Here is a 19,271-nt window from a genome sequence, read left to right as displayed (position 1 = left end):
ATCATATACATTTAAGAAAAATCAAATTGTGATATTATTGTTTCATGTCGTTATGTTGACAGAGTGGTCGTTCGCGTTGTCAAAGTGTTAAATTTTATCTGTCTGAGAGACAGTGAAGGCACCTTCTCCGTAATGAAATAACGAAAAGATAACATGAAATAAAGTGTGATACTCGTGATTCTTGAGTTCAATAGATTTAGTTGAAATTAAATAGTCTTATAAGAATACATAATTTCTGTGAGTGTATTTCATGAAAGTGTTTTTTTCTTCTCACTATTACTGAACAGCGTATGAACCTTCTTGTTTTTTTTGTACTGTAAATACATTTTTAAACATGTCTTTTCTTCTCTATTATTTTATTTGCTTCTATCTTATAAAACTATTATTTACGGGTTTTTTTCATATCAACCATAGATATTTTTTTATATCTTAATAAATAAATAAAAATATTCACTAGTTCACCAAAACGCAATTGCCCTTTGATGTTTATGAATTACTTAATCAGATTATGTGTATAGAAGAGGAGCAAAAATGTGATCTTTTTTATGGGAATAGACGCGAGAATGGAATCTCCAGAGAGCGAAATATAAATTGAAATGAAACGTTGAAATTCAAATTGAAACGTCAACAGAATTGTCACTCGTTGCAATTGCCTCAATCTGCCTGCAGAGGCACACAACCGATGCAATAGAGGAAAGGGGGAAAAAAAATCTCTTTGTTGTCCACGAAGAAGAACAGCAGGCCGACAGCTAGCGAATAACATAAACAGAAAAGGAGATCGGGATTTTGTTTTGTGCAGAATCATTTATTTTGGGATTTATTTATATCGCAATGTAGTTCAGGGTCAACGGTCGGTCATGAGAGGTTGAGATTGGATTATATTTTTAAACCTTGACGTGTTCCTGCCCACGGACGGTGAGACCCCATCAGCTCATAACACTAACCACCGAAAGCTAAGCTAACGTTTTCCCTGTAGAATGTCTTCTAGCATGAAATACATTCTGCGGATGAATACCTAAGCTTTCTTTTAGTCAGTGTGTCCATCACTCGTGTCATTTGCTTTAACCAGTTTTCAACAGTCCGGGACCAAACTCCATTGAGAAAAATGACAGCCCTGATTCGAAGCAATTTGTGCGTAAATGGAAAAAAATCTTCGGGAGAACACGCATAGTGGTTACCATTCTAGGCTCATGTTTAATATTCGGCTCACATTTACTCGAGCTCGAGTCGATCAAGGTTTTTTTTTCGCCCGCCATATCTATTAAGTTGCAACTGAGGAGTGACTGAATGGGGGCGGTTCCTAACAATGTAAATGTAAACACTTATGATTCAGGTGGAAGGAATGTCATGTCTCCCTGCCGATTTATGATGTATGCACCACTTAACATTTACCACGAATAACGCATTGTCCTTTACAATAAAATGGTTGCTACCAAGTGAAAGAACTATAATGAGCAGATATTTTAATGGAGTTTGGTGCTGTTACATTTCTAGCTGAGCGTTTTTCAGACTCTAAGAAATGCATAGCTCATGACTCAATACTCAGAAAAGCGAATTTGTGTTCTTGACAAAGGTGTAAATCAAAATTAAAAAGTATTGTCTTATGAAGTGAAGATGAACACACAATGTGTCTTTCTTTCTCCTAATAGCACAAATGATTCAGCTGGAGAAACCGGTGCTGGCTGGGACCATGCCAGTCGTGTGGCCCACCATTCTGGACCTGAGCCGAGACGAGTGCAAAAGGATCCTGCGAAAACTTGGTGAGTGCAAATAAAACTTGACTAAAACCAGACCTTGGGTCGTGATGTTTAATCTTTTTCTCTCATCTGTTCGTGCAGAGCTGGAGGCATATGCAGGCGTGATCAGCGCCTTGCGGGCCCAAGGAGATTTAACAAAGGATAAGAAGGATCTTTTGGGTGAACTCACCAAAATTCTGGGGTGACTGTCTTCTGTACCTCTATGTAGCTGTTAGATTTTTTTCCCCTTTAAGTCCCTTAAGTCATTGTCTATATGTTCTCCTTGTATACATGTTATAGGATCTCAACAGAGCGGCATCGTGCGGAAGTTCGCAGAGCTGTAAACGATGAACGCCTCACTACCATTGCATACCAGTGAGTATGGAGCTGAAATTACTTCTTGTGTTTTGTGGCATAACACACTGATCTGTCTCATGCAGCATGTCAGGTCAAAACAGCTCCTCTGAGTGGTCCATCGAAGGCCGGCGGCTGGTTCCTCTAATGCCACGTCTGGTTCCTCAGACGGCATTTACCATGACGGCCAACGCTGTCGCCAGTGCCACTGCCAATCAGAACGCCTCACTGCTGTTGCCAGCAGAGACAGGAAACAAAGAAGGTGACTCTTGATGTTCCACTTTTCTTTTCTGTGACTGCAGCTTTTTTCTCTCTCTCTATTCCATTGCTAACAATGCTTGCTGTTAGCAACCAACCTGTTTACATGTTGTGCTTCTCTCCCAGTGGTGGTCTGCTACTCATACACCAGCACCACCTGCACCTCCAGCAGCTCCACAGCAGCCTGCGGTGCCATCGGAGCGGCAGTGAAGTCACCACGGCCGACCAGCCCGTCATCCAACGTGGTGGTTCTGCCCAGTGGGAGCACCGTCTACGTCAAGAGTGAGTCCTCTTCAAGTTCTTTCCCTAAAGCAAATTATTATTAGGCGGAGAGACACTGGGGACACTTCACTACATCACTGTAAAAAGTGGCGTCACATACCAAACACGGAACACGCTTTCTTCATTCTACCATGGTGTTGAAGGGGTTTGCTCATCCTTAAGACACATTATCTTCACAAACAAAACAAAGCCACACTTCTGAACACTACGACCCCTCGCCGCTCGAACTCCTCTGTGACTGTGACTGAGGTGGTCAGTCGGAGTTGGTGACGTGGAGCCTGGGGTGCGCAGCGACGGTGGCCAGTTGGAGTTGGACCTCAGTCAGGAACCAAGTAAAGGAACAGAAATTAGCATATCTTAATGATTCCAGAGAATGTGATATCTTCTGCTTCTGAATAACAACCAGTCCTCGATGCCCATGCTGCGGCCTGGGTGTGTTTACACTAACTGCAACATGACACATCGACGCACAGATTTTGACGTCGACAAATTTTTGTTGTCAATGTTATCGTTGACATCAACTAATCGTTGCAGCCCTACAGCACAATATTAGGCAGGTGGTCAGATTGGTCGTGGCAGGTGGTAACAGAAATTGAAGGCCCACTGTTTCTTCTGTGTGCCGTCTCCTCACCTCATCCGTTTGTGACCGACAGGCGTCAGCTGCTCCGATGAAGACGAGAAGCCCCGTAAGAGGCGCCGCACCAACTCGTCCAGCTCCTCGCCTGTGATGATCAAAGAGGTCAGCAAGATGTCGCCGCCTCCGAGCAAGAGCACCATGGTGCCGGTTAGCGGGAGCCCCAAGATGAGCAACATCATGCAGAGCATCGCCAATTCCCTGCCACCGCACCTGTCGCCTGTCAAGATCACCTTCACCAAGCCTGCCATCCAGACGACCAACACAACCACCCAGAAGGTCTCTTCTCGTCCTGTTTTTCTTGGACTGGGCTAAGAAGTTGCCCTGACCCCTGTGTGTGTTGTCCATGGTCAGGTGATCATCGTGACAACGTCTCCAAGCTCCAACTTTGTCCCCAACATCCTGTCGAAGTCGCACCCTCACAGTCTGGCAGGCGTGTCCAAGCTCGGCTCTGCCTCCGTTCTGGCCACGCCCACTCAGAAACAGACAGTGGTTTTCCCAGCCAGCTCCAGCTCCACTACCGTCGCAGTGACGTCGGTGGTCTCCTCCACGCCGTCTGTGCTGATGTCCACGGCAGCCTCATGTCAGTCTCTTCCTATTACTTAGGTTAGCACCTGTCTATGTCCTATGTCTTTATCTCTCGTCTCACTTCAGGTGCAGCGTCCGCCGCAGTGAAGGTGGCCTCGACCCGTCTGCCCTCACCCAAAACTCTGGTGGGGTCCCCGGCTCAGATCCTAGCGCAGTTCCCCAAACAACAGTCCCCCAAACAGCTGCAGAGTCCCAGTGTGGGCCAGTCCAGCACTGGCCAGAACCCTAGCAGCTCTCAGGCTTCCAAGCCCACCATCCAGATCAAGCAGGAGTCGGGTCAGAACAAAACTCTGCCTCCATCAAGGAGGCTAAATAATCACCTCTGTTTGTTTGACTTCCTTTTAGAAAAATGTTTTGAAAAGTTTCTAGAAAATGATCTTAAGTGAATGGTGAAAGTCCATTAGTCCATTGGCCATTTCCCTTATGTGTTTGCTCTTTCTAAATTCATTATTCACTTTAGCATTCATTTTACTCATTATTGTTTCATTTATGAATTAATATAATAATGAATACTGTACTACTACTACTACTACTACTACTACTACTACTACTACTACTACCAATAATAATAAATATAATCATAAAAAGAAAGTAATATCAATAAATAATAATAATATGAATCAATGAATGTATCTTTCTCTTGAAATGCTTCTTTTTCATATATATATGATATAGTCTTTTTATTTTGTTTTGGATTTTTTATAGTTTTGTTTTGGATTTCCTATTTATTTTAGTTGCATTTTTTATAACATTTTTAATTCACAATTGTATTTTGTTTTTTTATAGACCACCCTTTCTATAATTCCTAATTAATATATGTGCTTTTAATTTTTCTCCCTTTTTTAGATTGTAAATTAACTTTCATTTCTGTCATTTCTTTCTTTTTTTTTTATACTTTAACGCTAATATTTGCGCTATTAGTTGCTGTTTCTGAGTATTTTCCCCCTGTGTGTGTGTGTGTGTGCAGGTGTGAAGATAATCACGCAGCAGGTCCAGCCCAGTAAGATTTTGCCCAAGCCTTCGTCAGTATCTCTCTCCAGCAGCAGCTCGTCGCCCATCATGGTCGTCAGCAGCAATGGAGCTATTATGACCACCAAACTGGTCACTCAGCCGACAGGTGTGTTGGTGGCAGCTCACGCACAGTTTATATCAGGTGGATAACTTGTCTCTTCATTGCTCCACTCAGCGACCCAGACCACGTACACCCGACCCACCACCAGCCCTAACATCGGCGCCAGGATCAGCGCCTCCAACGCCGGCGCCACCTACGTGAAGACGACCAGCGGCAGCATCATCACGGTTGTACCCAAGTCTCTGGCCACTCTGGGCGGGAAGATCATCAGCAGCAACATCGTGTCGGGTCAGTCGCCGAGGTCATCCACTTCCCTGGTTCCTCTTCTTAACCTTGCTTCACTCTGGTCCAGGAACCACCACGAAGATCACCACCATCCCTATGACCTCCAAGCCCAACGTTATTGTGGTCCAGAAAACCACCGGGAAGGGAGCAACCATTCAGGGGCTTCCTGGAAAGAACGTGGTCACCACACTGCTGAACGCGGGGGTCAGTTTGCTTACCCTTGTTTGTAGAACCCCATTATGGAGAATGACACTGCACGGATTCTACCAAGAAGCTCATTTCACTTTTAAAGTGACAGACACTTTAAAAGTGTCAGTACAGCATTGACATTCATTCTGCCTCCACCAGGGCGAGAAGAGCCTGCAGGCGGTCCAGGGCACCAAACCTGCCATCATCACAACCACTCGGCCCATCACCAAAATGATTGTCACGCAACCCAAAGGTCTGAGCTCCGGCTCGCCGTCCACCGCCACCAAGATCATCCCGACCAAGATCGTGTACGGCCAACAGGGCAAGACGCAGGTCAGTCCTGGAGCTTCATCCTCAGTGGTCCGGTTGAGCAACTCTCTTATGTCTGTCAGTCTATATAGAACAGAAAGGACAAGGTGACGTTTGTCACTGCAGGCCAATATATGGAAGGCCACCAGGGGTCTCTGTCGTGCCTGGTCAAAGGTTCCTGCCTTGTGTTTCAGGTTCTGATCAAGCCCAAACCGGTGTTCCAGGCCACCATGGTGAGTGAGCAGGCCCGCCAGCTGGTCACCGAGACGCTGCAGCAGGTCCGGGGCGCCAGCGATGCTGCGCAGACTGGGTCAGATGTGACGTCCAAAGACGAGTCTGTAAGACTCGCAGAGACGAGCAGCTCTACCGGTGAGGCTTCGCAGAGCGCCACTCTAGGTGACTGTTTTAAAAGAGAATGGATGTGATGCTGTTTTTTAAATGTATAGACACTAAACAATAACCGCAATCTTCTTTAGCCAATGTTAACCTTTTTACTGGGGAACCATTACTCTAGTTGATATTTATCACTTGTTTCTGCATCTGACAGATGTGTCAGTCCTGTTAACTTCTTTGTTGACTTCCCAGAGTCCCAGCCTGTAGTTCATGTGGTGACCACCAGGGAGCAGGACTGGATGGAGCAGGAAGTGTCGGTGGAGTCGACTCCAACTATCATCTACCAGGAAGTTTCGGCTGGAGAGTCTCAGTCAGCTGCGTCCACCATCAAGGCCCTGCTGGAGCTGCAGCAGGCTGGTGAGTGTTGCTGTTGCTTCTGCTGGGTCGTGTCAGTTTAAGATGAACACCTTCTGCAGCGAGAGAGAAAGCCGAGTCCAGACCGCGACAGCCGACGATTGACCTGAATCAGATGGCGGTTCCTCTGCAACTGGCAGCGGAGAAGAAGCCCAGTCCGGAGTCCCCTCAGCCTTCCACCTCCGAGCCCGGCCAGGAGGGTCCCGCGCCAGGTTTGACCCAATGTGTGTTTGTGTGTGAGAAGGAGACCGCTGAAAGTGCAGTCATTTCCAGGTCCAGGTCCAGGTCAAGCTGTCAAAGCGGCCACCGAGGAGGTCCCAACGTCCACGGTGCCTGCGGCAAAGCCTCTCAAAAGTGACGTCACCGGGCCGACGAGACCTGCTGTCGTCTCTGTCACTCAAACGGTGAGCGGCGGTTCCCTCGCATGCAGTGTGTAGCTCAGCTTCACCTGCCAGGGTCTGACTGAGCACTGCTCACCCGGTGTCCTTGGGCTCTTCCAGGTGGTGGCCGGCAAACAAGAGACCGTGTTGGAAGTGAGCGAGCTGGACGGCGACACGCTGGATCCTCAGACTGGTTTGTTCTACCGCTCCAGTCAACCGGCTTCCGACAAGCCGCCCAGCCAAGCGGCAGCCCCGGCCCCACAAGAGCAGCAGAACGCGAGCCAGACCGAGGCGGAGCCGAGCCGCCAAAGCCCTGCCCACACTCTCACCCTGCCGCCACAGTTACAGAGCAGACCTCAGATCAGCCAGCCTTCCTCCACCACCTCCACCTCAGCGCCCACCACTCCACCTCTCACCATCAAACTCCCCAAACTACGGGAGCACAGTCCACTCAAACCTCCGACAGTGAAGGAGAGACCCCCGGCTGCGGCGCCCACGCTGGCCACTAAAGTCTCCAGCCCGGTGACTCCAACCAAGTCCCCTGTGACCCCGCAGCTGCCCAAGCTGCAGCAGGCACCCACATCGCTGCACAGGCCGCTGCACACGTCCATGTCCCACCCGCCACCGCTCCAGGCCCACCACCCTGTCAGCACGGAGAAGAGCAGCCCCAGCCAGGTGAGTGGATGGAGGTGTTGCAGCAACTATTGTCCCCATCAGTGAGGGACACACATGACAAGATTAACACATTACTACACTCATTTCTAAGCTATGTGATCTGGACACTGACATTCCTGTCGTCGCCCCACAGCAGCCCATCATTACGCAGAGTGCCACCGTCACCAAAATCACCTTTGGCTCCTCCTCGGCCTTCAGCGAGGCCGCCGCCAAGCGGGTCCCAGAATCCACCTGCGGCCCGTCGGGGGAGAAGTCGTCGGTGTCAGACATCCTGAAGATCTCCATGATGGAGGCGGAGATTGACCCGAGCGTTGAGCCCATGGTGGTGGACTCGTCCAGCGACTGCGGCCCTTTGGTAAAGACTCTGGAGGTGTCGGGCACCTTGGACTCTGGTCAGTTCATCAGCAGCTCTGCGGCGTCCGTACATCGTGTCAAACCACATCAGTTCAACCTGCTGCCGGGTCTCGGTGCTAATGCTGGGAAGGATGACGTTGAGGTCATCGAGGTGTGTGTAGTACTGTGAAGTTTCCCTACTCTGTGTACACACTCTCTTGGATTCACTTTTAAGTCCATGATTGTTCACCTGACTTGTTTATCTTTCATCCCACCAGGTGATCCCCCAGTACGCCATCCTGCCCGACTCGAGTCAGTCCAATGTGGTGGTGGAGCCCAGTGGCTTTCTGGAGATCACCAACTACACCAGCCAGCAGCTGGAGGAGGACAGTCCCATGGAGCAGGAGGTGGACAGCAGCAACGATGAGGCCACGGCTGCCAGTCCACCCGAGCCACAGTAACACCCCGGAGCTTTGGCCCGCTCCTTGCTTTCAGACAGACTCGTGGACAGTTGGGCCACTTCATGTAGCCTTAGATGCTCCGTAGTTCAACACAAGACTGAAGACATTTTCTGTGTATTTTTTTGTGAAGTAAAAATTTTACTCTGGAGCTTGAGAGATTTTTTTCCCACAGCTTTTGTTCTCTTTCTGTCCAACCAACAAGAAACAATTTTAGGATTTTTTTGAAGTAAAAAAACGAAAAGAATTGACTCCCAGCTGCTTTGTGTACACCAGGGGGCGCCACCCCATGTGCCAGGATCAGCGAGAGATGAACAAGCAGCAGGAACAGAGGTTGCTATCAAGACAACCACTCACACTGCTTGAGTTTCTGGAACTGGCTGAGGTGTATTTTGGAATTCAAGTCAGTCAGTCAGTCGTTCCAAAGTGCCAAGGATGAGCTGGCAAATCCCTGCTGGAACTCAGTGGTAGATGATGCTGAAGGACAGCAGTGAGCACACGATGGTTGTCAACATCAATCTAGAAAATGAGGACATTAGTCCTGGTTCATTGACATCAGTTGTCACTTTAATCTTGCCTTCAAGAGCTTGAATTTCTTCAGCACAAGCTCCGACCCAGATGTGACCAGCAGATTTTTCAGCACCATACGTGGAAGTATCTCTGCAAGTCCACTTCCATCCACCAACTCCATCTGTAAGTCTTTTGCTGCGGTTGGCTGAACATGCAGATGCTGGACAGATGCTCCTGCTTTTGTTTTGGACGCTTCTTCACAATGTTTCACTCAAAACACCTTTTTATATCTCCTGCCCGCAGGACATTCGTCTGGAGTCATGTCAGAAAACATGTTTGATAAATATATTGCTGCGGTAAAAATGATCTCGTTCTCTGTTTTTAAGCAAATTATCCGAGCAACATGTTTGATATTCATGATGTTTTGTTTCAATGCCACTGCTATTACACGCATTTATACAGTGGGGGCCGTTGCTTTTGGAACCTGGAAGGAGGTGGGGGCGGTGCTTGTCAGACTCGCTCGACCTGTTAGTGCTTTGACTCACATCCCACCTGCAGAAACATTGATGCAATGCAGACGCTATAGAATTCCAGAGAGGATGGCTTCAATGTTTGATGCAAGAAACCCAGTCGAGACAAATTTGTGTATGAATTTGTGAATTAATATCCTTTTTTCCGCAAAGTATTATTGTGTTTTATCGGTATAACTCGTGTTAAAAAGAATACTCCAAGTGCAGTAAGCACAATGGGACAGCAGGTGGCAGTAGTGCTGCAGAGTTGGTGTTACACAGCGAAGACACGAAGAAGAGACAAGAAATGAAAAAGAAAACCTTCAAAACGTAGGTAAACCCTCATTTTTTTTGTCACCAGTGTCACATGAACGTTAATTTGTTACTGTGATTAAATTGCAGGTTGTGTTTTATAAAGTTAAAATGTTCAGTTTCTGCCAGGAGCTGGTCTTGAAACTGCTCAAGCTAGTACATCACAGTGGTCTATTCAGTAATAGACATATATTGGTAACTGGGTTTAATGGGTGGAGGGCAGCGTCTGAACAATTTCTTTGCTGAAGGACTGATAATACTAGTAAATATTAATGGGAGAATATAATAACAGAATACAACATGTGAAATGCGCTGACGGTGACTGGTTCCTATTGGTCAAACACACTCCCACGCACTGTTACAGCACTTTTGAAACTTGTTAAACACTAATAAAACATGCACAAATACCAGTGAAGCCAAGAATTCTCTTCCTAACAAGACAAAGTCCGTTGATGGCTCATCAGATAGTGTGTAGAATCAGCAGTGTGAGGAGTTAAAGCATCAATCTTTAGCTTTATCCAGCGCTTCAGCAGTTCACGTCTCCACCCGGGTGAACGTTGCTCAACCTCAGACGTGAGCGCAGCACTGAAGAGTTATCCAACACTTCACCTCTGCTGGTCCAGAATCAACAGGTTTACTGGGGCTTTCTGGGAATCATGAACGTTTTATCGGCGCGCTTAATCCACCACGTGTCAGTGTGAGGTTTTTCTCGCCGAGCCGGGTTCAAGATGTCTCCGCTGCCCCCCACTACACACACGCCTCACCCCCCGGTGGCTTCCTGCCTCCGCTCCTGTTGAAAGTGATACAGTCTCCTTCCTGATTGGTCCACCCAAGTTGGAGACATAAGTGTTGTGCTGACACACGCACACATACACACACACACACACGGCTCTGACTCCAACATGCTAACGCTCTCACTCACTATACATCATCAGTATTGCACGCTATATAGAGGCTGGGGAGGAGGCATGACGGTCCATGATGACTGCGGATGATGCAGTGATTTGTGATAAGAGAGAGGAGGAGGAGGAATGAAGGTCAGACCACATGTCTCAGCGAGTGGGAAACTAAGTGACGGTGAGGGAGTGAAAAGAGTTTTTGGGCTCGATTATCCAGAGTGAAGGACAGAAATGAAGAGGTGAAGAAGAGAGTGAAGCCGGGGTGGAGTCAATGAAGCGTTGTCTATGAAGTAATTGGATGATAATGTATCATTTGTGTTTAATCTGGTGTTTACCATGATAAACACACATTTATTTTTGTATTTATTAGTTTAGTTTTATTATTGACCTTTATTTATTCATTTATTTAGTACAAAATCATGATTTTTTTCACCCACTACTTTACACGTATGCAGGTTTACAACTATGTGCAACATATTTAGAACATTTTACAAACTTTCACTGTGACTTTCGATGTTCTTGGTCAGTCCCTCTCTCCCCGGACTCTCAGTCGTGGGTATATGATAATTCATTCTCAGCAACCCAGCTCTCCCACAGCGCCACAGCACTCATGAGAGAGGTCAGGGGTCGTCCACTTGTGTTTATGTTCCCTCTGAGGAATTCTCTCGGACCCAGGAAATATTTAGTCTGATAACAGCCTCTCTCTCTCCGAGCCAGAAGAAATGTTTGTGACATGTTTGGGAGATAAACATATGCTGGACTCTGAGTGGATGGTTCCAAGTGGGCCGGTCTTGACGGCGGATGAATGAGTCTAGTTTGGTCTGAATCACTGGTCTGCTCTTCTCTCAGGTTGAATGGTCCAGTTTGAGGATGTGCTTGAGAAGGTACACGGCCAATGAGTCAAATTATCACATGGGAAAGCCATGAACTACTTGACAAGTCTTGAAGCAACCTGAGTGTGAGCCCAGCAAAGTCAGGTGACCTGATGCCATACCTGAGTTTTGTCTCATGACATGCCACTGAGACAGGTTTCGATCTATTTTAGTTCACTGTAGGAGCCTGACCTTGGATGTTGCTGAAGCCAGCACGCACGCCATGAAGCACGGCGTTCGACAGTGGCCAGCGCCCAAGGAATCACAGCCAAAAGACGGAGGCGGGGCCCTGAACAGCGTCGTTCCCACTCGTTCTGTTGGATGGCTACGCGTCACCGCGTATGATGTCTGCTCAGCAGAGGATCCAGTCGAATGGCCAGAGCACTGACTCTTTCTTAATCGATCCAAGGCGTTCGTCTTAACTTAAACGGCACATCAGCTGATGCTGGCGTCAGAGAAGGTGCAATCGACTGACGTGTACTTAGTATTTCATGGGCACATTTTACTTATTTCGTGGCCATGAATTTATTTTATTTATTGCCAATGTCAGATGTGGGGCTCCGTACACATGAGCTTCACCGAACACTGTCAAACATTGAATGCTATACGAATATGCAAATGATATGCCCCCATCCAACTCCCTCATCGTCCCCTCCGCTCCCTCACCACCCTCCATGATAGAACAGTGCTAATACCACAACAAAGCCAAAAAATGACTTCAAAACTACTTGGCATCCATGGACCGTCTGAACGTCAAGGAGAGCAAAGAATTTGATTGAAATGCAAAAGTCGAAGTAGTGAGTTTTGAAAAAATGTCATTTTTTTGGCATTTTGAGTCAGGTCCGGCCCTGTCGTCCAGGACCAATTTAAAAAAAAAACCCACCAAAATTCGACTTTTGTATTTTAATCCATTTCCAAGTCATTTTTCAGCACCAGACCTGACAAAATGCCAAAAAATGACATTTTTTCAAACTTATAAAATTACTTGTCTGGCATCCCTGGGCCACGTGAACATCAAGGAAAGCGACGGGAATGATTAAGATGCAAAAGTGGAATTTTGGTGACTTTTTTTTGTTTCCAAGTCATTTCGTCCTCGCGCCAGGACAATTTTTTGTCATGTTTCAATATTTGGTCAACGTTTCTCATGGTGTTGAGGACATAATGGAGCACACAGAGCAGATGAGGAGCTGTTACGGGACTTCATTGTTTCATCTCCAAATAAATTTGGCGATATATATATATATATATATATATATTCTAGAAGTATATGAACAAGCTAAACTTGTTCGGGAAATAAAACAATGATGTCCCATGATGCTCCTCATCTCCTGTTTGCTCCATTATGTCATCATCACCATTAGAAACGCTGAGCAAATATTTAAACTTGAATTATTTTGTCATTTCCCTGAAACTTCTTATATAAACCCTGTTTTTGAATTACAATGTTACTGACCTGCAAAATATTATTTTGCATCTTAGTCTTAATTACATTGTAATCTACAAACAGCAGCGACATCTGGCGACCAACTGTTGTTGGTCAAACGTCTTAAAATCCAGATTTTTATTTATGATCTGCTACGAACTACTACGAATAATAGAAAACAATAATAACATTCATAATCATAATAATAATAACCAAAGCAATAATAAATGACAATGCACTCCGGTCAAAGAACAAAGCTCCATTTCAAAAGAAATGGCTTTGAAGCATTGTAATTCAGCTTCATTTTGATTTTCATGTTGCGATCTTGGTGGATGAGCAGCGTCCGCCTGGTTCAACAAAGACCGGGGGGGCGTGCGCCTCCTCTCCAGATGTGTCAGGACCTTTAAGCGCTCACGGCTTGTTCCTGTAGCGCCATGACCAGATCTGAGCGTCGACCAATCGCAGGCGACAGCGAAACTGCCGTGACAGTGATCTGCGCGGTGATTGGACGTCCTCGACATGAGGTAAACGCTCTCCGATTGGTTACTTCGCTGGTTTAGTTCAGTCGCGTCTGTGACGGCTGTTCCGGAACACAGCGATCCCGCGCCAGGTATAGTGATATAACCACGACTTTGTGGTGTTTATTCCAAAACATGCCGCTATTGTGTGTAGAATAAAGCGTTTTAGCATGTGTGTGGTTTGCTAACGCACCTGGAGTGTTTGCATTTACGTTCGATTCATGGTCAGAGCTTTTGTTTCTCGTGTTGACAACTTGATATAAACTTTGTTTATGAGTTTTGGAGGTTGTTTGAGTGTCAGAACGCAGTTAAACTGCATGACATCTGGCAACCTTCTGCAAACAAATGAGGCGCATATGGTACAGCAGCCAGAGCTCAGAGGTCCAGTCCAGGTTGGCATTATTGTATCATCAAGTTATCGCCTTATCTTCAACAGAGGTGTGTGGAAGGTCGAAACATTGGTCACTTTGTGTCTGTAAAAAACTGTACACATAGGATCAGAATGTGAGGCACTTCCGTGGCAATATGTGGTGTTTGCATGAATGTATTTTTATATAATGTATTTCCCCAAAGAGCAGGACAAATGTGGATTATTATTTTTAAATCAGGATATTTATGATCTTTTTTTTTTAACGTCACTTACGTTCTATATATATAGATCTCACCAACCAAGTTTGTAAATACCCGTGGCATGGCGAAGCAATGCAACTGAAAGGTTCCTTACACACGTTCTGCTGTGTCCTTGGCAGGTTGCACCATGGATCTCGTGCTCGATGTAGCCGACAGCTACGTCCTCACGCCGTATGTTTACCCGGCCTCGTGGCCGGAGGACGGTGCTCTGCGGCAGATTCTCAGCCTGCTGGTGCTGACCAACCTCGGGGCGGCGATACTGTACCTGGGCCTGGGAGCCATCAGCTACTTCTTCGTCTTTGACCACAGTCTGATGAAGCACCCGCATTTCTTGGAGGTATCCATTTGAGAAGTTGATGGCTGAAGTGTAAAAACGTGAAAATAAATAGATACGCTTCTTAAATGCTCATAAAACATTTTTTTAAAATGATTTTGATATTCATACATATATGTGTGTGTACAATGAAATTACTTGAAATTGAAATTATTATTATTATTTTTAAATCAGGTGTTTTTTAACATTCATAAAAAATAATTTAATTTTACATACACATTTGTAAAATATATGTTATATGATCATTTTAAATGCATGTATTTTAAATGCATGTACTCATAGCTCCCCCTTAATAAACTGACTTTAATAGCATTGGTTATGGTTGCTACAATCCTCAACTGAAAAAACTCAACTTCCTGACATCAGTAGCTCACTATATCTAAGGGCGACCCTGTTCCGTCTGGTCTCTGCAGAACCAGGTTCGGAGGGAGATCAAGTACGCCATGACCTCGCTGCCAGTCATCAGCATCCCCACTGTCGCCCTGTTTTTCGCCGAAGTGCGAGGATACAGCCGGCTGTACGACAACGTCGACCAGTCTCCTCTGGGTACGCTCCACAAATCTGCTCCCCGGATTTCAGATGCTCTGCTGAAGAGCAGTTCCTTTGTCAGCAACTGCAACAACAACCTGCAGAAGAGGAAGATAGTGACCTGGCCTGTGTGTGTGTGCAGGATGGAGCGGGCTCTTCCTCAGCATGATCTCCTTCCTGTTCTTCACCGACATGTGTATTTACTGGATTCATCGTTTCCTGCATCACAAGCTGATTTACAAGGTGAGTGGCGGCGTGAGAGGAACCATTTCCCTGACAGCACCGTCCACCATCACCTACTGAGAAGGTCCCCTCTCATTTGTCCTGCTTGCGTCCACAGCTCTTCCACAAGCCTCACCACGTGTGGAAGATCCCCACCCCCTTCGCCAGCCACGCCTTCCACCCGGTGGACGGCTTCATGCAGGGTCTGCCCTACCACATCTACCCCTTCCTCTTCCCGCTGCACAAGGTCCTCTACCTGCTCCTCTATGTCTTCGTCAACATCTGGACCATCTCCATCCACGACGGCGACTACCGCGTCCCCGGCTTCCTGGCCGGCGCTGTCAACGGCTCCGCCCACCACACGGACCACCACCTCTTCTTTGACTACAACTACGGGCAGTACTTCACCCTGTGGGACCGGCTGGGCGGCTCCTACAGGCACCCGTCTGCACTGATGGGGAAGGGACCCATGGATCTGATCCGAAAACTTCAAGGAGAAGGGAAGCGAGCCGGCGGAGGGGAAGGCCACCACTTGGCAGCTAAGGAGGAGTAACTCCAGCCTGAATTCAAACACAAACTGTGCTCGGCTGTTTATAGGGCTGCTTCCCCCCATCTGAAGTTTAATACTATTCACCAGATCATCAGCTGTTTCACCTTCAACTGCAGCTCCTCGCGTTTTAATCTTCAACCCACTGACTCTCCCATAACATGTTTCAAGGTCGAAACATAGGTCACTCTGTGTTTGTAAAAAAACTGTACATATAGGATCAGATTCAAACGCTGCACTGTGAGGCACTTTCGTGCCAATAAGTGGTGTTTGCATGAATTTATTTTTATATAATAGATTTCCCCCGAAGAGCAGGACAAATGTGGCCGTTTATCCCAAGATGCCGCACGTGCACATATTAAATTTTTGTTTATTTGGTTGTAAGTATTTGTTTTATATCGTTTACAACTAAGAAAAATACATACATACATATATATACATATATATATATATAAAATTAAAAACAATATTTTTATGAACTCAGATGAAAAATACATAAATAAAATTTAGCACAAGACATTTCAAGGAATTATTTTTATCATTATTTTTAAATCAAGTTATTTATGAAATTTTTTAAACTAATTGCACTTATGATTTTTTTTCTTCAAGCTATTATCAAAATAACTTTTTTATGTCACTTATGTTCATAATATATTTATAAATATCTTTAACTTTATTTTTTTTTTTAAGATTTTTTTTTTAATTACAAATCCAATTTGTAATGATCAATTAATTTAGTGGTGTTTTTTTTTGTTTTATTTGCTCTTATAATTGAAAATATTTCTGTTTTTTTTTGTTTTTTTTACCATAATACAGAATAATCAAGAGAAAAAAATATTTATTATTTGAAGATTTGAAATTCCAATATTTTACAGACACAACTTGAAGAAAGCAAAAGTTTCAGAAAAATAATAAAATAATTTAACAACAAAGTTGGTTATTTTAAACCTAGCAACTTGATGAAAGAGTAACATGCGTCATAAGTAGTTACTTGTTCAGGTGGATTTTAGATCCATACAACCTGGACTGTTGCAGCGAGGCAGTGTCCGGAAGAAGAAAAAAAAGTTTTTGTTTTGTGTTTGTGAGAAGTTATGGAGATAAAGAGGAAAAAAAAACAAGCCAAATAACTGCTTGAACGATGGTAGATGTCTGCATCCTGAGCTCTGCTGGAGTCTCGGGCTTCAACATAAGAAGAAGGGCATCCAGAGGAAGGAGCGCATGGCAGCTCCCGCCGCCAGACCCGCCAGGATCCCCATGGCCAGGCTGTCAGCCACTCCATCAAACGGGTCTCTCTGCAGCACCACCTGGTGAGTGCCTGAGGAGGGAAACACAGGTCACGTCCGGGGTCAACCTGCTGACCTCAGACAGATGATGCCTGGGTGGAGTATGTAGTCGCACATCAGTGGATCAGACAGGGACCAGCGTCACTCATCTGTCAGGTACTGAACATGCGGGGACAGGCGGTGTTGTCATGGCGACCGCACCTGGAGCGAGGTAGATGGTCTGGTAGCTGTTGAGAGGCAGGGTCTGGTAGGAATCGTCGTACGGGTCGTAAGTGAACACCTGAGGATGAGAGCGTGAGTCGGGAGCGAGACGCCAGTCGGGAGGAGCAGGTGACTCACCGGGTTCCTCCTGGTCTCCAGCAGGGTCAGTTTCCAGGCTCTGAGGGCGGAGAAATGAGGTGAGGCCGTTGACAGGGACGCGGAGGGATGGTACTCACATGGACTCGTCCTCGCTGTTGGAGCACAGGTTCAGCGTTGATCCGTCTCTGAGCTGGACCAGCAGGAGGTTCTCGCGGGGGCTGCTCTCAGGAGGACACACGCCTGCAGTTCACATGAGAACTGTCAAAGGCTGCACCCTGGTGGTCGACTTAGAAATGGCTTCAACAGGAATAATAATACTTATTATTTTACATTTGAAATGATAAGCAAAAGGATGCTTTCTAATGACAAAAACATAATCAAGTGTTTCAATATTTTTCAAGACGGTTCTCCCAGTCAGAGCATTTCTTGAGACCTGCTCATCATTTAGTCAAAATATTTCACTTTTATAATTTTTTTCACGGCTTTTGTGAATATTTCTAGCCACTCGTATTTACATATATATAGTTAAAAAAAGAAGAAATACAATAATAACTTGTAGCAGCAAACTATATATATATATATATATATATATATATATATATATATATATATGTAATTAGTAATTCATGTATTACTATTTATTATATACATTTAAAAATGAGAGACGAACAACATGAACCTATTACTATTGAATTCATAATTATATGCTTGATCTTTTTCTCTGAAGAATTTTTGTGCTTCAAAATAATTGAATAACACGATTTTAGTGAACATTTTTTCAATAATAATTTGTAATGTAGTTAAAAGTTAAAAATCATTTGTATCTGAATATATTTTTCTTTTTTTCGCCGCCTTTTCTCAACAGCGCATATGTTTCATCTCCTGTCATCATGTCTTTTTTGTTCTTTTTTACCAATAGTAATGTTATGTTATTTATGACACTTGATGATGGGGCGATGGGGTGAATTATGACAGTCAAAAGCATCTGGTAAGGTTTCAGGAAGCAGTGTCCTGGTTTTCAGGGCTCAGAAGGTGGCGCTCTTGGTTTAAAAATGACGTGATGCATCACTGCAATTCTTGTTTAAAGTCCAAGATTTCAGAGCTGACAGCGCCATCTAGTGGACTCTGGTGATGAGGACGCTGCTTCATGAAGCCCCTGCAGCCCATCTGCAGTTGAAAGTGCGCTGAGCTGCGTCACCTCCGCACTCCAGGCCCGAGCGGACGTCCAAGCACATGGTCTTCAGGTTGACCCGGTGCTCCAGCTCCCGCCGCGTGTCTGTCTTGTAGAAGCGAAGACTCCCGTCCACCCAGAGGTCACACCAGTTCAACTTCCACCTCTTGAGAACAGAAGCTGCGGAAACATTTGTCACAATCCCGGACTGAACCGAACAATTTTCCATAACCGTTCTTTAACCCTCGGAGTGACGTTGACTACAACAAAAGACAATTAAGTGGATTAGAAGCAACAATGGGGAGAGTTTGAAAACAACAGAGGCTTGTTGACCTGGAAACCTGGGATTAAAAATCGCACAAATAAACACAACCAATTCCAGATATTAAATGATTTGAAGTGAGCGATTTCCACACCAGACTCACGCGAGAGAGAGAGAACCACACACTCAGGACTGTGCACTTGTGTGTACTTACTTTGGCGCCACAGCCAGCCCGAGCGCAGAAGAGCCATCTCTCTCCAATTCAATCCAGACGGCAGCAGAAATTAGGATTAGATACGGACAAACTGACTCAACCAAATAGTGTTGTCGCCGCTCTGTTCTCTTCCCAGCAGGCACTGAAGAGGCAGTAATCTGGCCTTGTGTAACTGGCAGGATAATTCTGGATTAGCATTGACCACACCCATATTTCCTGTTGCTTTCCACTTCCTTTCTTCTTCAGATTAAAATCCAACAAACACATCTCGATCATAGTCATAACATATTGAGGGTGGATGATTTGCAAACCATTGCTGAGTTTGTTTACTGAAGTTGATGCAGCACACTTCACTAGTTAATCCATCACTGGAATGACCAGTGGATTAGCCTGGATGTTGTCAGGTCAGTTATGAGAGTCTCCAGAATATTCCTGGC

The 19,271-nt window shown here is 45.5% G+C and overlaps 3 protein-coding genes across 7 annotated transcripts; 2 read left to right on the top strand and 1 right to left on the bottom strand.

Moving 5' to 3' along the window:
* The first annotated feature begins 679 nt into the window (after positions 1-679).
* On the top strand, positions 680-9,082 carry emsy (EMSY transcriptional repressor, BRCA2 interacting). 2 transcript variants are annotated; one of them, XM_053847090.1, is made up of 20 exons: positions 680-915; positions 1,650-1,760; positions 1,839-1,938; positions 2,037-2,111; positions 2,177-2,352; positions 2,475-2,630; positions 3,284-3,543; positions 3,619-3,847; positions 3,919-4,128; positions 4,820-4,969; positions 5,039-5,212; positions 5,277-5,413; positions 5,558-5,731; positions 5,902-6,103; positions 6,293-6,457; positions 6,517-6,666; positions 6,728-6,858; positions 6,955-7,509; positions 7,643-8,014; positions 8,121-9,082. In XM_053847090.1, the coding sequence occupies exons 2-20, from the start codon at positions 1,655-1,657 to the stop codon at positions 8,301-8,303; spliced, it is 3,705 nt and encodes a 1,234-aa protein (XP_053703065.1). In that variant the 5' UTR covers positions 680-915; positions 1,650-1,654; the 3' UTR covers positions 8,304-9,082. The 2 variants fall into 2 exon arrangements, with proteins under 2 accessions (XP_053703065.1, XP_053703066.1); XM_053847091.1 differs by having other exon boundaries at positions 681-915; positions 5,902-6,076.
* A 525-nt stretch (positions 9,083-9,607) lies between these two features.
* On the top strand, positions 9,608-16,024 carry LOC128748944 (lathosterol oxidase-like). 4 transcript variants are annotated; one of them, XM_053848054.1, is made up of 7 exons: positions 9,608-9,649; positions 11,380-11,507; positions 11,576-11,862; positions 14,093-14,310; positions 14,721-14,853; positions 14,978-15,078; positions 15,176-16,024. In XM_053848054.1, exons 4-7 carry the CDS (start codon positions 14,101-14,103, stop codon positions 15,608-15,610), a joined length of 879 nt encoding a protein of 292 aa, XP_053704029.1. In that variant the 5' UTR covers positions 9,608-9,649; positions 11,380-11,507; positions 11,576-11,862; positions 14,093-14,100; the 3' UTR covers positions 15,611-16,024. The 4 variants fall into 4 exon arrangements, with proteins under 4 accessions (XP_053704029.1, XP_053704030.1, XP_053704028.1 ...); XM_053848055.1 differs by lacking the exons at positions 9,608-9,649; positions 11,380-11,507; positions 11,576-11,862 and adding an exon at positions 12,821-13,349 and having other exon boundaries at positions 15,176-16,023; XM_053848053.1 differs by lacking the exons at positions 9,608-9,649; positions 11,380-11,507; positions 11,576-11,862 and adding an exon at positions 13,378-13,435 and having other exon boundaries at positions 15,176-16,019.
* plekhb1 (pleckstrin homology domain containing B1) lies at positions 13,074-19,241 on the bottom strand. The gene is made up of 6 exons (XM_053848056.1): positions 18,835-19,241; positions 18,386-18,538; positions 17,325-17,427; positions 17,227-17,266; positions 17,089-17,167; positions 13,074-16,919 (listed from the first exon to the last, which is right to left on the bottom strand). Exons 1-6 carry the CDS (start codon positions 18,869-18,871, stop codon positions 16,786-16,788), a joined length of 546 nt encoding a protein of 181 aa, XP_053704031.1. The 5' UTR covers positions 18,872-19,241; the 3' UTR covers positions 13,074-16,785.
* Positions 19,242-19,271: the final 30 nt, after the last annotated feature.

This window comes from Synchiropus splendidus, chromosome 17 (assembly GCF_027744825.2).
Source record: "Synchiropus splendidus isolate RoL2022-P1 chromosome 17, RoL_Sspl_1.0, whole genome shotgun sequence".
Taxonomy (NCBI): Eukaryota; Metazoa; Chordata; class Actinopteri; order Syngnathiformes; family Callionymidae; genus Synchiropus; species Synchiropus splendidus.
Note: the sequence above shows the minus strand (reverse complement) of the source record. Positions and strands in the feature narration are given on the sequence as shown.